Source organism: Elephas maximus, chromosome 27 (genome assembly GCF_024166365.1).
Source record: "Elephas maximus indicus isolate mEleMax1 chromosome 27, mEleMax1 primary haplotype, whole genome shotgun sequence".
Classification (NCBI taxonomy): domain Eukaryota; kingdom Metazoa; phylum Chordata; class Mammalia; order Proboscidea; family Elephantidae; genus Elephas; species Elephas maximus.
The window spans coordinates 6,182,144-6,204,933 of record NC_064845.1 but is presented as its reverse complement, the minus strand read 5'-3'; the positions used below and the strand labels follow the sequence as shown (position 1 = coordinate 6,204,933).

The 22,790-nt window shown below is 39.4% G+C and overlaps 1 protein-coding gene across 3 annotated transcripts in view; it reads right to left on the bottom strand.

Moving 5' to 3' along the window:
* The window catches only part of CLASP2 (cytoplasmic linker associated protein 2), a 187,083-nt gene that overhangs the window by 20,977 nt on the left and 143,316 nt on the right, over nt 1–22,790 (bottom strand). For 2 of the 3 annotated variants that reach the window (XM_049871101.1, XM_049871100.1), the window contains exons 25-29: nt 18,040–18,203; nt 17,178–17,256; nt 12,653–12,796; nt 3,311–3,454; nt 2,054–2,160 (exon numbers count right to left, since the gene is read on the bottom strand). In XM_049871101.1, coding sequence (XP_049727058.1) covers nt 2,054–2,160; nt 3,311–3,454; nt 12,653–12,796; nt 17,178–17,256; nt 18,040–18,203 — 638 coding nt within the window. Of the gene's footprint in view, nt 1–2,053; nt 2,161–3,310; nt 3,455–12,652; nt 12,797–16,994; nt 17,046–17,177; nt 17,257–18,039; nt 18,204–22,790 lie in introns of all 3 variants that reach the window. The other variant, XM_049871099.1, reaches the window with a different exon arrangement.

Here is a 22,790-nt window from a genome sequence, read left to right as displayed (position 1 = left end):
GCTAACAGCGGGGTACTGGCCACAGAGGCTGTATGGCCTGTAAGCTAACAGCGGGGTACTGGCCACAGAGGCTGTATGGCCTGTAAACTAACAGCAGGGTACTGACCACAGACACTGTATGGCCTGTATGCTAACAGTGGAGTACTGGCCACAGAGGCTGTATGGCCTGTAAGCTAACAGTGGGGTACCGGCCACAGAGGCTGTATGGCCTGTAAGCTAACAGAGGGGTGCTGGCCACAGAGGCTGTATGGTCTGTAAGCTAACAGCAGGGTACTGGCCACAGAGGCTGTACGGACTGTAAGCTAACAGTGGGGTACTAGCCACAGAGCTGTACGGCCCGTAAGCTAACAGTGGGGTATTGGCCACAGAGGCTGTACGGACTGCAATGCCTGAAATATTTACCATGTGGCCCTTTACAGAAAAAGTTTGTCAACCCCTGTGATTGATCACAACAATGGTAATGCTTGAAAATGAAATAAATGTATTTCACACGAAGTTATAAGACAGCAGAGAATTTTTAACACAGAACGTACACATTATCAACATGAATTATATAGTCAAATTCTAAAATTCAACTGAGGCTGGAATTTGGTGACCAAAATGGTCACACATGTATAGCATGGAAGGAACAGATCAGACGTTAGGTTTGCAACGTATTTTTCTTTCTGAAATGCTGATCTTATGTGTGTGTTTGTGTACACGTACGTGCGCATACATCTTATAATCGTAACAAAGAATCTGATGAAGCTGTTATACCCATTAAAAACCTACTGCTGTCGAGTTGATTTTGACTCGTAATGACCCTGTAGCATGCTATAGTATATGACTAACAACAAAAATCAAACTATTAATTACAAACGTGAACTACTACATAACCTGTTTTTTTAAAAGGCCAGAAAAAGGGAAGAAATATTAGTCCCTTAACGAGTGAAAAGCTTCCTCTGGAATATAGTCCATGCTTGAATTGCACCAGAGCGTGAGAATTACACATCTTATATTTTGTATTAAGGATCAATCTCTTACTCAAGTTTTTGCCTAAAAAATATACATAATGCTAGTTTCATTAGTTCTTCCCTATTAGTTCTTCTCTGTTTTTACATTTTGTCTATAAGCTTAATTTTCCCCCTACTTTTAGAGGTGGTTAAAAAAACCAAAACCAAACCTGATGCCGTCGAGTCAATTCTAGCTCATGGTGACCCCACAGAACAGAGTAGAACTGCCCCACAGGGTTTCTAAGGAGGAGCCAGTGGATGTGAACCACAGACCTTTTGGTTAGCAGCTGAGCTCTTAATCACTGTGCCACCAGGGTTGGTCAATATTAACTCTAAGTATCCATCATTATAATTTGACCTCACTATTTATAGTGGTTGGAGACCTGGTGGTACAGTGGTTAAGAGCTTGGCTGCTAACCAAAAGGTCCACAGTTCAAATCTACCAGCAGCTCCTTGGATACCCTGTGGGGCAGTTCTACTCTGTCCTATAAGGTCGCTATGAGTTGGAATCAACTCAACGGCAAAACCCTGGTGGCGTAGTGGTTAAGTGCTACAGCTGCTAACCAAAGGTCAGCAGTTCAAATCCACCAGGCGCTCCTTGGGAACTCTATGAGGCAGTTCTACTGTGTCCTATAGGGTCGCTATGAGTCAGAACTGACTCAACAGCAATGGGTTTTGTTTTGTTTCTTAACATACCTTAAAGGCAAAATTTACAATTTTCTGTACTTCCCTTTTTTCTATCTTTCTATAGATCTTTATTATTTACTGGATTTATAGAGCATCTCCAAGAAACATAACTATGCTATTTAATGCAAATTAGCAGAAATTTACCAAAGCTGTGTCAACAGGTTTCCTAGTCAGTTATAAAAATTTTTCATATCCTATGTATTTTTTTTTCCATTATCATCATCTAAACAGTTAGCTTTGGAACAAACTTAGAATTGTTCAGATATGCTAAGTTTCTACTTGTCTAAGGCTTTTTGAGTCCAGTGGAAATTAGCGGAATTATATCAACGTCTCCGCTTTTTTAAGAACTGGAATTTGCAAATGCAAACCATTACCTTGGAGATAAAGTATTTTGTGATGTATTGGTAGGAGAAGTAAGAGGACTGGACCAATTGGCTGGTGAACGTGACGCTGGTCTTGTCAGAGGACTCCCCATGGAACCCTGATGGAGGGAGAGAGGTAGGTAGAACAGGTAAGTTCAACTAAAAGACTCTTAAGGAAAACACACCATCATTAGGTTGAAACATCTGAACTAGTCCCATTTGTAGGTCAACATTCACAGTCCATGTCTCTCTGGTTTCTGGTGGGGAAAACGTCCTTCTCCATCCAGACATCTAACTCTCAGTCTCTTCCTCTTCTCCTCACCCCCTCCTGCTCTCAAATATTACCAACATCTTTTCCTCAAAGATTCAACAAGACCGAAAACTAACAATTTTAAATTAACTTCCTGTTCTGAGCCAATTTTCTCCTTCCAAACATTACTAATGTCCAAGTTTTATTCCTCTTTGAGTCTCCTTTAATAAATAATTTTCACAAAGATGCCAAGGGAGTAAAATCTGCTCGTAATATTAATTTATCTCTTAAGATACAATGAAACAATTCCTTCTCCTTTTAAAGAGATCCCCAACTTTGGTTCTGAAGAAATTCCTCTCGGGTTATTTTTAATCCTCAAATTTCCCCTTAAGCCTGCTGTCAGGGGATTTACCTTCTCTTTTACCTATTACTAAAGGTCTGCCTGCCTGCCTGCCTGTCTTTTAAAGCTTAACTCCAATTCTTTAGGCATATTATGCAGATTATTCCATACCATTTCTATATTTACAACAACACCGCAATCCTTCACTCACTCGGAGCTTACTTCTTTGTAACAGGGTCCCGTATACCCAGGCACACACGGACCAGCAGGCCTGCAATCATCAATTACAACCCTTTTAACACTCTTCCTCTCGGCCTCAGCTGTTAGCTGTGGAGGAGGTCATCCCTGCTAGTCCTATAATTAGGACTGGTTCACCCACAGAGCATTTTCCTACTCTGATGGCTTCCAACTGGTGTTCTCATCTGTGTCCTGCTTACATATGGCTTTCCCTGTTTACACCCTGCCCACTGCTCACCACCACCCAAATTATACACCAAATTATACTATGAACATGACAGGCCCTGGAATCTATTTCTTCCTACCAGTATTTCCGCTGAGGAAATGCTGTCCATTGCAGATGCAAAAATAGGTTCAGAAGTTCACTTCATGTGAAAGAAAGCAATTCTCATTAAACCAACCATCACGTTATACAATAGCCATGAAAGCAAGTGGGAAATACCTGGGTCCCATTGCCTGTGTTTCGAAGGTGATTATGAAGAAGCTTGGTAGCACCATCCTGAAAAGTTTTTGGTAAAGCTCCTAACAACATCGTAAACTCTGGGGTATTGAGTTCAAATAAGGAAATCAGCACTGACTGTGCTGCCTGGAAAACAAAATCATACAAGAAGGAGGTGAACACATTCTGGTTATTCAAAGGAGACCACATGCCTATTTCAGCATTTTCAGTAGCACAAGGCTTCGCGATCTTTCCAAGGGAAAAACAAAAACAAAAAAAACGTATTCTTACTTGCTTTCAAGTTTCTTTGTTGGAAGCACAAAAAAAATTTTTTCTTATCTATTTCTTGAATCTAAGAAGGAAATATAATAAAGTATGACAAACGTGACCTAACAACCAAGGGCAAAAGTTAATGTTTCCTAATAAATGATTACAAGGAGAAAAATGGATAGAACTAAGAAAGTATATCATTAAGCTATACAAAGCCTAACCAGCGCAACTTAGTACTGTAAATTCCATTTTCTCAATAAGTGGCTCTTATATTAACCAGCCACATCTAGCCTTCTAACAAATCTATAATTTGAAGCTAAAACCAGTCTAATGTTTTATCGAAATGGGAACAAGACAAAGTTTACTCAAATCTGCTAAGAAAATTTACAGTTTTTCTTTCTTCTAAAGTAATCAACTCAGTTACTGAAAGCCAAACTTTGAAATTCATATTACAGAGAAATTTAACTGTGAGGAGAAAGAAACCCAAATGGGTCTAAACTGCATGACTTGTATCCAAATGTGAGTGTCTTGTTCTGGACTTTTCCTGACCCCCCTCTATGAAACCTAAGTGTTCTACAGAATGTTTATGGCATTTAAACATACAACACTGGAAACAAACAAACAAAAAAACCCACTGCTGTCGAGTCTATTCCGACTCATAGTGACCCTATAGGATGGAATAGAACTGCCCCACAGGGTTCCCAAAGCTGTAATCTTTACGGAAGCAGACTGCCACATCTTTCTTCCGCAGAGCGGCTGGTAGATTCGAGCCACTGACCTTTCGGTAAGCAGCCGAGTGCTTAGCTACTGCGCCACCAGGGCTCCCTGACAATGCTAGAGGAATGGTTAAATTACACTACACTGAAAGAACAGACTACTACAGGACACTGCTGAAATAAAAATATTACTGAAACCAGCGATGACATGAGCCCATTTTGTTAAAACTAAAACAAAGTATACGTTGTGTGGGCGTGTACTCTTTTAACACATTAATAGCTTGATAAAGCTATTTTGATAATTAAAACAAGAAGGAATGATCCTGTGTCATTTCTGGAACCACTGAGAGGACCTCAAGTTAAGTTGAGCAAACGAAAATTAATCACTGTTAACGTACAGTTTAAAGAGCCTTGGTGCTGCAATAGTTAAGTGCTTGGCTGTGAACCAAAAGGTTGGAGGTTGGAACTTACACAGCGTTCAGAGACAGAAAACACCCGGTGAACAACTGCCATAAAAATTACGGCCTAAGAAACCCTATGGGAAAGCTCTACTCTGTCGCCTAGGGTTGCTATGAGTAAGAATCGACACAACCACAGGGTACAGTCTAGGGGACGTCGGTGGCGCAGTGGCAGAATTTTTGCCTTCCATGTGGAAAGCCCAGGGTTGATTTAGGGCCCCTGGGTCTCATGCACGGCCCCCACCCATCTGTCAGGGGAGGCATGCGTGTTGCCGTGGTGCTGAACAGGTTTCTGGGGAGCTTCTAGATTTAGATGGACTAGGAAGAAGGGCCTGGTGAACAACTTCAGGAAATCAGCCGGTGAAAACCCTACGGATAACAACAGTCTCTGATTCACAACTGATCATGGCGATGGAGTAAGACTGGGCAGCACTTCGCTCTGTTGTGCTTGGGGTCGCCATGAGTCAGGTGGTGACTTGACAGCAGCTAACAACAACAACGTATAACTTGTTCCATCTACAGCTTATTTAGAGTGTAGTAGGTTTAGCTTTATTTTCCCCTAGAGTCGGCCCAATTGTTTCTAGATCTAAATCTAAATTCTACACTGGCCTTTGAAGCGTTTGGTTTATTCAGGAAACTTTTTTGCTTTTGGTTTAGTCCAGTTGTGCTGACCTCTCCTGTATTGTGTGTTGTCTTCCCCTTCACCTAAAACAGTTCTCGCCTGCATCTAACTAGTGAATACCCCTCTTCCTCCCTCCCTCCCCACTCTCGTAACCATCAAAGGGTATTTTCTTCTCTGTTTAAGCTATTTCTCGAGTTCTCATAATAGTGGTCTCATACAATATTTGTCCTTTTGCAACTGACTAATTTCTCTCAGCATAATGCCTTCCAGGTTCCTCCATGTTATGAAATGTTTCACAGATTCCTCACTGTTCTTTATTGATGCATAGTATCCATTGTGTGAATATAACAATTTATCCATTCATCCGTTGATGGGCACCTTGGTTGCTTCCATCTTTTTGCTATTGTAAACAGTGCTGCAATAAACATGGGTGTGCATATATCTATTCATGTAAAGGCTCTTATTTCTCTAGGATATATTCCAAGGAGTGGGATTGATGGATTGTATGGTTGTTCTATTTATAGCTTTTTAAGGAAGCGCCAAATCGATTTCCAAAGTGGTTGTACCATTTGACATTCCCACCAGCAGTGTAGAAGTGTTCCAGTCTCTCCACAGCCTCTTCAACATTTATTATTTTGTGTTTTTTGGATTAATGCCAGCCTTGTTGGAGTGAGATGAAATCTCATTGTAGTTTTGATCTGCATTTCTCTAATGGCTAATAATCGTGAACATTTCCTCATATATCTGTTTGCTACCTGAATGTCTTCTTTAGTGAAGTGTCTATGCATAACTTTTGCCCATTTTTTAATTAGGTTATTTGTCTTTTTGCAGTTGAGTTTCTGCAGTACCATGTAGATTTTAGAGATCAGATACTGATTGGAAATGTCATAGCTAAAAACTTTTTCCCAGTCTGTAGGTGGTCTTTTTACTCTTTTGGCAAAGTCTTTGGACGAGCACAGGTGTTTGATTTTTAGGAGCTCCCAGTTATCTAGTTTCTCTTCTGGTATTTGTGCATTGTTAGTAATGTTTTGTATACTTTTTATGCCATGTATTAGGCCTCTTAGCTTTGTCCCTATTTTTTCTTCCATGATCTTTATCGTTTTAGATTTTATATTTAGGTCTTTGATCCATTTTGAGTTTGCTTTTGTGCATGGTGTGAGGTATGAGTCTTATTTCATTTTTTTGCAGATGGATACTCAGTTATTTCATCTCTACTTAAAAAAAAATTATTTTAATATCACATTTCTCTACTGGATAAATTTTACATTTATTTTTAAATATTTTTTCAAGTCTTTAAATCAAAGAAATACATGCATATGGATTTTGAAAAAAATCAAACAGTAGAAAAGGTTTTATCATTCTTAATTCTCCTGTTCAGCTCCCTAGAAAGACCCCCTTTTAATGCTTATTTCCTTCTGATAGTTAGGCATTCAAAGATTTACACAATTATTTCTTTCTTTATCAGTGTGAGACGTTTTCTAAAGATTCCCTACTGCAATAGATTAGGTTTTAGGTTCCTCTCTATATCAGCCCTACCCTTCTCACCTTCTTCTCCCTTACACATCCATCAACAGTACAGTTCTGTCACTGGACAAAAACGTGAATCAGATCGTATCACCCTGTACCTTAAACCATCCCAATGACTTCTCCAGTCACATCATATTCCTGTTCTTGGAATATCCCAAGATCATTCCCATGTTAGGATCTTTCCACCTGCTGTTAATCTTGTACCTACTTGCTAACTGAATCAGGTGGTAGTTATCCAGTTGGGCTCTCTTGAGTTCTCCAGTCATATAATCTTGATTTCAACGTTTCCTGGCAATATTTATATCTCATTTCCCTTTCTTGTCTTAATACATTGGCCATGATCTCAAACTCAATACTGAAGAACAGTAGTTTTATTAGGCGGCCATGTCTTGTTCCTAACTTTGGTAGGAATCTTTCTAATATTTTGCTGCTACAGATACTGAGGAAACCCCAGTGGAGCAGTGGTTAAGAGCTACGGCTGCTAACCAAAGGGTCAGCAGTTCAAATGCACCAGGCACTCCTTGGAAAACCTATAGGGCAGTACTACTCTGTTCTATAGGGTCACTATGAGTCGGAATCAACTTGACAGCAACGGGTTTGGTTTGGTTTTATAGATACTGAGTATAGGTTTCCTTTGTCACGTTCTGGAGGTATCCCTCTCTCCATACTTTAAGAGTCTTTAAGTTTCTTTTTTTCAAGTGTGATGAATCTTTTTTCTTTTTTTATAATTTATTTTATTTTTTTGTCGTTGGGAATATACACAGCAGAACATGCCAATTCAACAGTTTCTACAGGTACGATTCAGTAACACTGATTACATTCTTTGAGTTGTGCAACCATTCTCCCCCTCTTTTTCTGAGTTGTTCCTTACCCATTAACATAAACTCACTGCCCCTTAAGTTTTCTATCTAATCTTCCCAGTTTCTATTGTCAATTTGATCCCATGTAGATTGATCTTAAAAGAGCACAATGCTCAAGGCAGACATTCTTTACTAATTAAAATAAACCACTGTTTGGTTTTAAGAAGACTATAGGGGATATTTTTGGCTTACAATTTAAAGATTACCTCAGGGCAATAGTTTCTGGGCTTCATCCAGCCTCCATGACTCCAGAAAATCTGGATCCTATGAGAATTTGAAATTCTGCTCTGCATTTTATATTGCTATTTCTTGATTTTTAAATTCTGGGGTCTACTTCCTACTATGAAAAATACGGATTTCGCTGTTTGATCTTCCCTGTTTCAGCCACACCCATACACTTTTCATATACCTACTCATACTCCCAATATAATTATATGGCAATTTGATTAATTTTTATTCAGTATTTACATTAATGCATCTATATAAACCCTATTCACCACTAAGTCATATAGTATCTATGGTAACTTTCTTTTTCTGTGCAACCCCTTCCCCACTTGGAGTTAATAATTATCTTATTTATTATTGGCTTTTTTTTTAAAGTATTTTTATTACTAATCTAATCAAGTGTGATGAATTTTTTAAAAAATATTTTTTGCTATCTATTGAGAGAATCAGTTTGTTTTCTTTATTCTGCTAATTTGGCAAACTGATTATTATGCTGTTGGATTTGACTTATTAATGTTTTACTTGGGTTGTTTTTCATATTAACACTTTCAAACCTACGTTTATAGGTTTATAATTTCTCATCTTACCTGACCTCTCAGCAGCATTCAAAATAGTTGGCCATTCGTTTTCTCTTTCTTTAAAGACTTTATTTGGCTTCCTGACTCCACATTATCCTGATTTTTCCTCCTATTTCCTTGGTTGCTCTGTCTGAATCTGTATAATTCTACTCTTCTGCATGACCCATACGCTGGAAATGCCTCAGGGCCTGAAACTAAACCACTGGTGCGCTGGTAAATATTTAACTGGTTCTCCGAGAAAAAGAAAAAGGCCCGACTTGTAGCATTTACCAACATTCATGGTGTAAATACTCCCGTCATTGCCAACCTCACCCTACCAATGTAATGTCACTGAACACAGAGCTGAGAAGAAAAAGGCATAACTGTCTCACAACCTGCTATAAGCCAACTCCAGCACCACTGGACTAAGCCCTCTTTTCTGTCTGGACCTTCTCTCATTTCCGTGCCTACGACATCAGCTTTGTAACTCCGACTCTAACCTGTTCTTGGAGCTCCAGATACAACATCCAGCTGCCCGCTTTATGTCTTTAGTGGCATGTTGCATGGGCACCTGGAGGTCTTATCCACAAAACTTCAACCAAAAATGACAAAATAAAACAAACAAAAAACTTGGTAGGTTCACACACTAACGCGAGATCTTATCCCAGAGATACATTTCTCTACCCTCTCCGCCTAAATAAAAGATCAGTCCAAAAACGTGAATTCCTCCTTCAAGTCATAATCTCATCTCCTTCCTAATTTATCTCACATTAGTCTACTTCTCTCAGCATCCAAAACCATCATATTAGTCTTCTTACCTAAGCAGACAAAAAAACCCAAACCTGCTGCCGTCAAGTCGATTCTGACTCATGGCAACCCCACAGGACAGGGTAGAACTGCCTGTAGAGTTCCCTGGATTTGAACTGCCGACCTTTTGGTTAGCAGCCGAGCTCCTGACCACTGTGCCACCAGGGCTCTCTCTCTTCTTACCTAGACTACAATATCCTCCTAATAGGTCTCTGCTTCTATTTTGCTGTTCTACAGTTTTCCTGCTTGACGGTAGTCACAGAAATGTCTCCGGAACATAAACAAGACCATGGTACTCTCCTGCTTAAACTCTTCAAGGGCCTCTTATAGCACCTGGAATAGTGCTCAACTCCTTCTTAATACACTTGATAAAGCCCTGGACATTTCAGCAACCACTTATCTCCAAGATCAACTGATGTCACTCTCACCCATCCCACCTCACTTCAGCCATAACTGGCTTTCAGCAACTCAAATGCTCCAAGCTCCTTTCCAGCTCAAACCTGGTCCTTCTGCTCATCCCACTGTTGCTCACAGCCTGGCTTTTCCCCGAGCCCATTCTGTGCTGTCACTCTTTTATAGATGCCTTGATCATTTTTGTCACAGCACTTATCACAAATTACAATTATATATGTTTAAGGCCAGTCTCCTAGAGTTGTAAGCTTCCTGAGGGCAGGGACATACTGATTTTGTTTACCAACTATATACAGTTACCTTACCGATGCTCAAAAATAAGGAAAACACGAGATAAAAGAAGGCTTGAAGTATATTTAGGGTTTTAGATAAAATTCAGAATTCTGCCTAAATTCCCACGCAGTCAGGGGTCTAACAGGAAATAGTTTAAAGCTGTCGTGAGGTGCTATGGAGTTGATTTTGACTCGTTGCGACCCCACGTGACAAAGCAGAGCTGACCTATAGAGTTTTCTAGGCTGTAATCTTTATGGAAGCAGATTGCCAGGTTTTATTCCTACAGACCTTCTGGGAGGGTTTGAACCACCAACATTTGGTTAGTGGCCGAGTACCACCAGGGCTCCTTAGTTTAAAGCTAAACAATCGAAAACCAAAAATGAAAGAGATGATGTCTTGTTTAAAACAGCAGGTTGACCACATACTTTTATTTCCTCTTCTTCCAAAAATCCCCTTTAACTGACTATAAATGAACGCAGAAACCATAAACTGACAAGGACAAAGAGAACAGAAAAGCAAGTACCAATGAACAGAAGATCATAAATTTTTGCAAGACTGAAACCAGACAGTGGGGTAGTGACTAACCTACCAGAGTCCCTGCGTGGTGCAAATGGTTGACGCACTTATCTGCTAACCAAAAGGTTGGAGGTTCAAGTCCACCCAGCAGTGCTTTGGAAAAAAGGCCTGGCAATCGGTTTCTGAAAAATCAGCCACTGAAAACCCAATGGAGCGCTGCCACTGCCATGTACATGGAGTTGCCATGAGCTGGAATCAACTCCGAAGGCAAGTGGTTAACTAACCTAGCAGAGAGGGAGTAGTTAAAACCTACAGTGTCTAAATGGGGGATATACTGACACAAAGCAAGTCTGCAGGACACCTAGGAGGCTGCATGCCACGTACTTTGGCAGAATGAGGGCAAGAACAGAGCTGAAAAGAGGCGAATAGGTTAACAGTTGCCTGGGAAAATCCCCAGTGGCTGTCTGTGCTCTTTCCTGGATGCATGTTTGGTGTTTGAGCCGGCTTGCACCGGGTATGAGAGACAGGAATTTTGTGGGCCACAGCTTGAAATCGTCCATAACGGGTGTATTTACAGCATGGAAACTGGCAAAGACTACAGATGAGGGATTATTAGCATTATTTTTTCTTTTTGGAGAGCTGGCTTACCAGCACACCAAAGTTTATATGTCAGTAAAACGTTATAAAAAGGCGGAGAGGTTGGACTCCCAGCTCCTCTCCCCACCCTGTGGAGTCAGGTGACCCCCTGTGTCTCAACTATTAACGGCTTACATTTACTGTCTAACACGAGATAGTTTCAGGCTCAGGGAATCAGGTACTACAGTGAGCAGGCATGATGAGCATGACTCAAGACAAGGCAATGAGTGAGAGTCTCCAAGCTCTGGGAGGACCCTCAGCTCGTCTGCCCGATCCTGAGGCCTTCACACACTCTGCGAGCAAAAAACTGGAGAAATCAGTCAGTGGCAAAAAAGGGATCTCTGGACACTGAATTCTGAGCCCGGCACACAAATCGAGCACCTGATAGGTTCCCCAAATACACACAGAGTCTCCACTTAGGTCTTTGGTATAGCATTCTAAAATTAGAGCAAACAGTTCAGGATCTGAATCATTAAATATTTAAATAAGTCCTGAAACAGGTAAAAGATCAAAACAAACAAAAGGGAAAAAAGGACACAGAGGTGGTGGAGACACACATACACACTCACACACACACTCTCTCTCAAAATATCTTCCAGAGGGGAAAAAAATTAGAAGGTGAAAAAAAATAAGAAAATTGAGAAGCAACACTCAGGAGACATAATATCCAACTAATAATAGTTCAAATAAGAGAAAAGAGAATAGAAAGAGGAAGCTATCATCAAGGAAATAATACAAAGATATTTCCGGGAACTGAAGGACACTGAGTTTCTATCTGAAATCGCTCATCCAGCGTTTGGTACCATGAATAAAAAAGGGCCACACCAAAGCACATCATTGCAAAACGTCAGAATACTAGTGATACAAAGGAGGACCCTAAAGGTTTCCATGAAAGAAAAAGATCACATAGACAAGAAAGGAAATCAGCATGGCATTACACCTCGCAACAGTAATCCTGAATGCTAGAGGACAACCAGGCAAATGAAAAGCAAGACAAACGAAGAACTTCGGAACAAATGAAGTTTCCATGAGGAGGAGGTAGTGGTAAACCACTTGGGAGAGGAGTAAAAACCTGCACACCCAAAACGTAAATCCTTTTTACTTATTACCAACAATTGATAACTATTTTGAAGGTCATGGGGAGGGAGACAGGAAAGAATGTGGAAGTGATATGGGAAAGCTAAGTCTTCACTTACTGAGATAGAATAACTGATTGATAAACAGATACATAATACCTAAAATTATTAATAGCTCAATAGATAAAATGAACAAGCTAGAAATGGATGGTACCTAACAGCAACAACAACTGGTGAAGAACAGGAAAAAAACCCATAGATTGTGCTCTTCATAAAAAAAAAAAAAAAAAAAACAGGTAATGTGCTGAAAATATTAGCTTCCTTTACTGACAATCCAAAATAATTTACTTGCTTTTCCAATTCATCTTCCAAACCTTATATTAAAACCTACCTTCCGAACATCAGAACTTTTGGGTTCTGTTGTCCAAGTAATGACCCGAGACACTGCCAGGCGAGTTTCACTGGAATTTACAAAATCTCCTGGGTCCATCTGTTTGGCCAGAGTTTCTATGTATTTAAGGATAGCAACCTTCACCTGCAGAGGTAAGCGCACAATGAGAGAATGGCGCCAAATGGTCAATGGGGGACACTGGAGAATTAGGTGATTATTCCTTGGCAAATGAAAAGACATCAACAACAAAAGTTACACAACCACCTACCTACCCGAGGTACCAGGTATGTGATAATGTGGATAATTTTCATTTTTCAAACACATCAGAACTTTTAAGTCCCAGGCATTTCATTCCCCGAGTCTGAACAACTGCTAAAGACTCACTCCTCCAAGACTATAAACTTCTCCTTGAGTCTGCCTTCAGAACTCGTGGCTGACTCTTTTGTTTAGCCTTAACGGGAGCCAGTCTTTGTCAACTGAGTGAAACTGGCTTTTGGGGAGCCAATCCAAAGTATTTTGAAAATAAAGTCTGGTAAATCCAGTGGGTAATCAAGGTGGGCAACATAGGGTTTTTTTGGTCAAACGTGGGTTAGAGTCATACAGTGAGCTTGGTTTCCTTTAGAAGTCTATCACTGTTGTGACTGCCTTCCCAAAGAGTTGTCACAAAAATGTTTTAAACAAGAGTCACTGAAGAAAAGGCAATACTTATTTGTATAAAAGAGTTATGCTGTGTGGGTTTAAAAAGAGTCTCGCTACTCTCCCGTGAATCCTTGATGTGTGTGTCCATGTGCATGCGTGTGTGTGTATGGTGCATGCGTGTGTGTGTGTGTGTGTGTACGGCAGGGCAGTGGTGGTGCGGCAAGCAGGACTCAGAATCAGCAGGGAGTGGGGCTGTTTTTCTCATACTCAGACTTATCACCCTTACAGGAAGCCACCCATTAAATTCCCTCCCTTCTCTCAGGAACGCTGGGGCAGAAAAAAGGGTGAGAAGCATTGCCTTAAAGTTACATCATTCAACTTTCTAGGATTTCTAGATAATAGTTCTCTTAGATTCTACCTCTTCACTTTAGAAATGGCACCTGGCATAGCGTATGGTCCTTGCACATACATGACGTTAAGCACCGATTAAGTGATTTGCTAACTTAGAAAAATGATTAAGATTAAGTGATTTGCTAACTTAGAAAAATGATTAAGACAGCAATTTGAAAAAATATTGCTGAAGATTAAGGTAATCAGTTTTTCTATGTTCTTTTTTCCTTTATTATTGATCTTAAGGTCATGTTTCTAACTTGTTCTAAATAAAGAAATGTGTCAAGTTAATATGCAGGAAGTAAACTATTAAAATAAGGTCCTGAGTCTTCTATGTTTTCACCTCCTAATTCTAGTTAATACCCTTTTTTTTTCCCCAAGAAAAAGACAGAATGGATTAAATTACAATCTTCATTTCATAAGGAATAAATTTTAAGAAGTAAAGTTTTAAGAAATATACTGAAAAAACCAAGGGTTAACCTATCAGTCACCCTGGTGAAATGTGCAGTGAATAGGGAAAGAGACTGCAGGTGAGCTTGTAGCAGCACACACACACACACACAAACAAGGCAGCTCCAATTAAATTACGTAGCACATAATGTTCTAAATTCTTGAAGCCATGTCACCTTTTGTAAGTGGGAATAGCTGAAAGGTGACTATATTAAATCCAAAAATGAACATCAATATATTTTGTTTTTGATCTGTCATAATCAATAACTGAATGTATTTATTTGCGCTACGTGAGATTCAATTAGTGCAGCGTCTTGGAAATGCAGAGGGGCATGCGGTTTTGAAAGGGTTTCACAGAATAGGTGTGTTTACTATACCCACAGGCAAAATGACCAAAATATACATATAATCATTTGAAAGTTTGTATTTTAGTAGGACATTACACAAGGTTAAACATATCTACAGATTTAATAAGGTAAACACGTACTCTTTGTCAAAGAAGGAAAAAAAAAAACAGTTGCTATAAGCTGTGTAATTTTTCAACATAATTATGAAACCCCAAAAAAGAGGTCAACAAAAACTCTACTCTTTATTTTTAAAATATTACTAATTCAAATAAGGTCCTTGGTATTGCCATGTCCCCCTAGTCCACTGCCTCTTTTCCATGACTCTAATACTCCCCAGCATGTTTGCTCTTTTTCAAAACGGGCAATTGAGAGTGTGACATAACTAGTGTCATGATGAATCTCTAAGTTTTTTTCCCCTCCTCTGCCTGCCTTCTCCTTTCTGCATACCTTTGCTAATGACTTTGTTTTGATCTGATGCTAATGACTTTGTTTTGTTTTCTCTGGCCACCTGTGACTTAGGACTCTCCACCTGGAGAGTAGAGCCCAGATGTCTGGCACGTATATCTTTAGCCTGATAAGGAGTCTCTTGTAATTATCTTGTAATGAATAACTCATCTGAACATGCCATCTGTGGGCTACAAAGACACATCTAACCCTTGTAAAAATCATATATAAGCTCTAAGGTAAAACTGCCTTTCAGGACTCCACAAAGACAGTCTGCATTGCTGTCGGATTGTCGTTGGTGCCACCTCCTAAATAAACTTTCTCTCTCTGACTTGGAGTACGTTTTGTTGGCTTGACTGCTCCGGCGCATGGACCCTCATCGGGCAACATCTTCTGACATTTAATCACATGATACTCTTTAAGAGACTTGAAATTTTATACAGACATCTATATTTTATATGAAAGATTCATCATTTTTAATAAAAAATTTTTCCAGATCTCATACTCAAGTTATCTGTTTTTGTACAACATGTTAAGTTTTTAATACTTCTGCCACCCATCTGAAATTTACATTTGCTTTTGGTATAAGGTATGGGTCCAAGATAACGTCCTCTCTATTTTTGTAAAATATCAATTGAAGAGCAATCTTTCCCTGCAAATTTGCTAGTGTACAAATGTGTTTTTATGGATGTATATATGTGTGTGCTTATGTGTATATATACGTTGTGTGTGTGTTTGTTTGTTTTAGGATATTACAGAAATAATCTGTGATTCTGGTCTCCCCATAAGGTTTTCCAAAAGGAAAGCTAATTTTAATTTGCCTGTTTCCCATTTTACTCTTCCCTTTGACTGTCTTTCTCTTGGGCTGTCGGCAACTTCATTCTCTCCCTCAACTCACCCTGCAGCCTTAGTTCTTAGTTGGTTTAGACCTCCACTTCCCCTGGCCCATGAAACACCTCTACACACATTTTCAGCAGCACTTGACAGTACCAACATCATCACTCCTAAAGCAATTTACAATTTATCATATATTATTGACGATAATGATACGTAATGATGAGTTTTGCATTCCTGGGAATGCCTAGCCCAATGTCTTGGACATAAACGGAGCTCAACAAATATTTATCAATAATATCAAGTAAATTCTTCTGTAAGTCACTTTTCAAAATCCAAACAGTCACTTTTCAAAACCCCTTTCACAAAGCAGCTCTGTGACAACAACAAGCTGAATGTAAGACAACCCTGGTCAAGAAATATAATTGTAATTTTGAGGCATAATCATATTCAGACACCAAGGGAAAATCAATCCTGGGGAGTAATGCTTGTGCAAATGTATTTCGTGCAGAAGAGTGCAGAGAAATAAAAGGCTTGTATATGCACACATGCTTGTTATTTCCCTGACTTTAATCTCATTTAAAACTCACTAAGAAAGATCTTGTATATGATTCGCATGAATTCTTTGGTAAAGAACTTGGGCTTATCTTTTACCTTATTTTTTCCTTTTATCTTAAATTTATAATTATTTTTAATCATAAATTAACTGGAAAATGTGTGCAAAAAAAAATGACTGAGAAGGTTAATCCTCATTCAAAACCTTATGCACACATCAGAAACATTCCACTGCAAAAACTATTTCTTATCTTGGTTATAGAAAATTAGAGAAGTGAACCAAGATTGAACTTAAAAACTTTCCTTAATAAATACGTAGGCAAAACTAACAGTCGGCCCAAAGTCACTATTAAAATTCCTAAAATTAAAAGAGAAAAAAAAAGTATTGGGAAATCACAAACATAAAATTAGATGAGGCTTCATAGAGCAAGTGTGCACTACCAGCTTAGGGTTAGACGGCCATACTCAAAGTGATGCCTTCTAAATGGGTATCCCCAGTAAGCCTCTCCAAAGGACAGTCTAGCATTTGAATAACATTTGAAATCAGATATCTGCATGCTTAAAAGTCTTACGAATGTTAGTAATTGAATATAGATGCATAAGAACAGTATCTGAAACACCGCAGAGTTTGTAAAGAGAGTTAAGAAAAGAAAATAATGCAGATTAAAGTAAAACCAAAAAACCTTGGAGCTCCAAAAAGAGTGAAGCTGGTCCCGAAGTGCTGGCTTGAACGTCTGAAAGTTCATAAAAACAAAATCCACTGATTGAACAGCTTTTCGTGTAGCAGAAATGTAAATATCAACATAACTATATTAATAAAATATTTTGATTCCTTACAAAGTTTTCAAAAGACTTCCAATTTTTACCTTGAGGCTTGGTGTTTGGGTCTGGTCAACTGTAAATCTCATTAGGATATTGAATTGAAGATCATTCGGAAAAGACTCTCTGAAATAAGAAAAGAATGAAACAAAACAAAAAAGTCAGCAAGCGAGCCTTTAGCAAACTTAACAGCAGCAGACTATGCTTAACACCAAAACACACTGTCAGGGAAAAAGCACCCACACAGTAGTTTCAGCATGTGGTATAGTCTATCCGATACAGTACCCAATAAAAGCTATGCCCAGGAGAATACAAACATGGAGTTTATACCCAGTATGGGATCAAAAAGCAACACTACAGTAAATAATAGTCTATCTTACCTCAACTACAGAAAGATGTACTCAATAAAAAGTTCAACATTGTCAGAGATGTTTCCCTACACCTACAGTCTGAATTCTAGACTCACTTCAACTTTGTAAATGGTATTTTAAATAAGTCATGTGAGCAATCTACAGAAGAAAGCAGAAGTACATCAGTGGTTGAAAATCTTTTTAAAAACTCTTTGAATATTTAAATGCATAATCAAATATTCTTCTTACACCTAGGAAATATACATATTTTTACATTAGGTTGAATAAAACCTTCAACTCTACTTTGCAGGTATATTTTAATGAAAATAAAATACTAACGTGAATTACTCAAGTGATGTTAACCAAACTTTGACCAACCAGTGCAGTGTTTTACCAATGGGCCAACGCTGCGTCACATGTGCATGTGAATGGGCATTTCAAACGGAGCCCCTGCAGTCTCGATTGTTTTAAGGACTCAGAAATCTCTGCTTTTAACATAGGAAGGAACTATTTCTGATTGCCATCAGGTAAACTTGAAACACATGAAGAAAAACATTACCTTGTAACATCAAGGGCTTTCTGAACTTTTGCCTGAACAGATCCAAGCAAATCAGCACCCATTTTTTTTAGTAGCTGCGTCAGCAATACAAACAACCAGTCTTGAAGATCATCCTTGTGGACTTGTATGAAGTCCACCAGAGTCTCCAAAAACATGCTGAACACCTACAGTTGATAAGAGGGGACAGGGGAGGGCAAGAGGGGGGAAGGGAGGAGAAAAAGGAGGAAATATTGACCTCTATGCTCAGTTCAAAACTGCAATGGAAAGGAATACAGGTATCAGAGGCACAGCGATTGGCAGCCAAGCGGGAAATAATCTCTCTTGCTTTTCTTTGGACTCTGTGATACAAGAGTGCATCAAACGTAATCCGACTTCTGCTGAAGTTTGACAATTAGCTATTCCATGCAGCATCACTTGGTAAAGAAACTTTGGCCATAATGGCTGGCACACCTAACGTTGTCAATGATGCCACAGCTTAAACTTGAATTCTATTTTCTCTGAAATTTAGGGAAGGGAACTATCGTCTCACCGGCCCGCAGCTTTTTGGAAGAGTGGCATGGGGCAAATGAGAGGATGGCTCTGCTGACAGCTACCTTAGAGTATAAACTTCCTATGACATAATGGGCTGTTGTCACATATTTTTTTGGTTTGAGATACATTATTTACTAAAACTGCCCCAAAAGTAATCTTAAATGATTTAGGATAACTATATACCTAAAATGAAATAAATGTGGGATAAAAGTCTGTATCTAAATGTTAACGATTTTAAAAAAGTCCTAGAGGGCATGCTATTAGTCTCCATTTCTGTTGATGGGTTTTATATTTGGTTCTACTAGCTTAAAACATTTTATTAAAACATGAAGGGAGACTATTATTCGTAAGTGACACATTTCATTAAAATACTTGTCAGTAAGTGAACCTTGAGGGTATGACACTTTATAAGAAATTCAACACCATACTGGAAAATTTACTTCTAGACAAATAACTGCTTTAAGACAATGTTAGTTATGCTGCATTATGAGATAAATTATAATCACAATTGATTATAAAAACACGTTTCTTAAAGTATCATACTTTATGCAAATAACGCGCACTTTCTACGTCTGTTGGCCAACCACGTCCTCCCAAATGTACAAGGTGCGCGTTATTTGTGTAAAAACATGGTAGTTAATAATCTTAAAACTAATTTGTGAATTAAAAGAGTTTTGCTCTCAATGTGTGTGTTATTTCTTGAATTTCCTTTATACAATTATACACGGACTCCATTTCTTCCTCCTATGTTAGAAATGGAGGATTTTCTCTATCGGAATTATAACCAAGTTTTAACATTTGAATCTGAGTTAGAAAGTAAAAAATACACATTAGCAATCTGCTTGAGAACCTCTGTATTAGTAAAAGTAAAAACTATGAATACTTTCAAGGTTCTACTACTTTCTGGGCCCCAGGTAGAGTCTGCTTCAACACAATGAACACTCGTAATGCAGGTTCTCTTACTCCCACCCAATCAGAACCAAGCTCTAAGCTATCAGCGGCCGAGGACCCAATAGAAAGCCGTTCAATGGATGAGTAGGGGAAAATTCTTAAAAAAAAAAAAAAAAAAAGTAAGGATTTCCTTTTAAGTAGTGTCATTTGCCCTGTAACTGGCAGCCAATCCTTTCTCCTCAATGTGAGGGAAGAGGTACAGCTATTTCCCTTCACTTCAGCCAAGTTTAACTTCTATTTCCTATAAACTTTCTGGCATCTCCCAGCTTCTTCCTCTGGGCTTATGCCAGCCATTCCAGGAGGCCCTTTCTTTTCACGTTGACATCTCTAAAGCTTATGTCCCTGTCAATATCTGAACTACTATTTCCTTCAAGAAAGCCTCTCTAAATAGAAAATCCTTTTGGTTAGATATAATGTGAATACACAGGGTTAAAAAAAATGTTGGCATGCTGTTTACAGTACACCACATATAGGATTGTACTGCTGTTTAAAGAAAAACCTTACAGCTTGTCAACGGTAACTACTAAATAACTTCATGTATTTACATTAAGTCTTTATTGTGTGTACATATATCTTCAAACTATACGTTAGAAATTTCACGCAAAATTTCTCATTTGATTGCTCTACCACAAAACGTTTGCTGTCCGATGTTGCTCTTCTCCCATTTCCTTATACGCTGATATAATACCAGCGATAAAAGCTTTCTTTCGGAACAGAAAATTAAGCATCACTGCTCTGTAAACCGCCGTTTGCTTTTATGGGATGACATTAGTACAATATTAGAAAAAGTATATGGGAAGGTCAGGAGCTGGCTAATTTTTTAAACAATTGTAAACCCAGGAAATGTTTTTTAAAGTAAGTAACCCTCAGTGAAGTCACTTTTTAATTCTGCTTATCTCACAACTGCACTTAGTGGAAAAGAATCAAAATGTTTGAGCTATTACAATTGGGGCAGCCTTTTCTTAAACTCTCCTATATCTTAGGTGTGCCAGTCATCAAATACAGAACAGAAGAACGTAATCAAATTAGATTAATTAGTAGATTAAAAAAGCACATCTCCAAACAGAATGGCAGTTTGCATAACTGCAAATAGCGTTTCGTGGATTGCAAGGGTCCAACACTGCATGAACTCTCTGGGAGAGAAAATAGAGAAAAAGGGTTAATTTCACAGTCATGCAGTAAAGTTAGGTTTCCAACAAATATTGAACCAACTTACTCTCTATTGAGAGTTCCAACACAGGGGACAGCATGCAAAAAGAAAAAAAGAAAAAAAAAGAACACACAAATTAGTCGCCATCAGTGCAAAGTTCCTGTATGGGAGAAAAACACTTAGAAAATAAAAGCCACAAATGTTTTTCAAACTTTTATGACAAACTCAAAATACTTTTAAAAACAAGAGTTAAATGATCAGTGCAGGAGAACAGCATGGGGTTTTCCCGTGTTTCTCCCTCGCCTCTCTGTCAAGGAAATTCAACAAACACACAAATAAAAAAACTTCTCTTCCTGACTCTTTTATCCTGGAGGCTCAACTTCTGGAAAGAACCCAAGATTAACCCTCACCCGCCCCCATTTCTGAATACCGCCAACATTTAGTTCCAAAGCATGAAACTACTCCTTTCTTTATGGATTGTCTGCACTGCATACTGGAGATTGTCTGATATTTTAATTGGACCCCAGACCCTTACTCTAAAAAAACCTAGCAGGGAGAAGTTCTGGGGCCTGGAGAAGGTGGTTCTAGCTCAAAGGGGATGAGGCTGCTTCTCACAACCTGGCTCTCTAAGTCTCCTGCTTCTGCTGGAGACGACAGGGAATCTAATCAGGTTGGGAGAAGTAGGCACAACCTTCACATATCATGGAAGCCAACCACCAACCAGAAGCTGTTAAAACCAAAAAACCAAACCCACTGCCATCGTGCCGAGTCCAACTCACAGTGACCCTATAGTACAGAGTAGAACTGCCCCATAGGGTTTCCAAGCCTGTAATCTCTACGGAAGCCGAATGCCATCTCTCTCTAATCTCTACGGAAGCTGAAGGCCATCTCTCTCTCCTGGGGAGCGGCTGGTAGTTTTGAATTGCCGACCTTTTGGTTAGCAGGTGAGCACGTTACCAGTGCGCCACTAGGGCTCCTTCAAGCTGTTAATAGAGGGACTAAAATGATGATTTCAACATAAAAAAGGACATGAGGAAATCTACCCAACTAATGCTCATGGTATGAGGTGTCTCCCAAACACTAAGGTCCATTCTAGGGGCAAGAATTCAGGCTCATTTTCTGGCCTGTGAGCTTTCGTGAGAGCTGGGGTTACAGAGAAGCAAATTCTAATTCAGCGTGGAGATCTGACCCAGGCTTGAGGAAGAGGTCCTATTTAAGCAGAAGGCCCAAGGATGCTGGCTGGCTTGGGGAAGGAAAAGTGCCCCCAGGTGGCATATTTCTAAGCATGTTAAAGCTTTGCACATTTAGGGAAAGGAACACAGTTCAAGCTGGGGTGAGAGTGAGGGCGGAACGATACGCAAAAATGATAGGCTTTGTTGGCCATTTTCCTGAGGGTAAAGGGGAGTCAGTTGTTAGCGAAAGAGTTTTAAGCAAGTGGAAAAAGAAAGATTTATCTTCAGAAAAAACACACTAAATAAACTCACAACAAAGCTGAAAAACAAAAAACGGTGCCAATCAGCAAGTTGGGATTTATGAGAAATTCCTGGAAGAGCAGGCAGATGAGACCATGTTGACAAGATAGGATATATTTATTATTACGGACCTAACACCACGGCTTCAAGGTGACACCTCCTTCCGTTTTCATAGGAGGGCAGGTAAAAGAATGGGTTCACCTGTGGTTAAGCTTACTGGTTTGGAGGCAGGAGGTGGAATTTCTGCTTGATGGCTTCTGTTTTCTCAGTGAGATAATGGGCAAGGCCACATGCTTGGGGTATAAAATGAGGGGTCGGGGTGGTGAACGGGGGTGCAGTTTTGAGGAGAAGAGAGCATCTCACAGCCTCCATGGAGGCATGAGACAGCTGAGAGGGGGAGGACTACCAGGCAGCACTGAGCACTCAGCCAAGATCACAGACCAGCTGTGCAGTGACAGGAATCTGCAGGGCTGTGTGGTTTCACCCAGTAGGGGCCAGGACACTGTTTTTCTTCAAGAGTCCTAACCTTCAACCAGTGGCACAGCCCCCCTCTTCTAAGAATATAAGTTCCTGAATCTCTGTTTCTATCTTTAGTGCCAGTGATTATACAGAACAGGGGTTGGTCTGTGAGCTAAGGATGGCTTTAA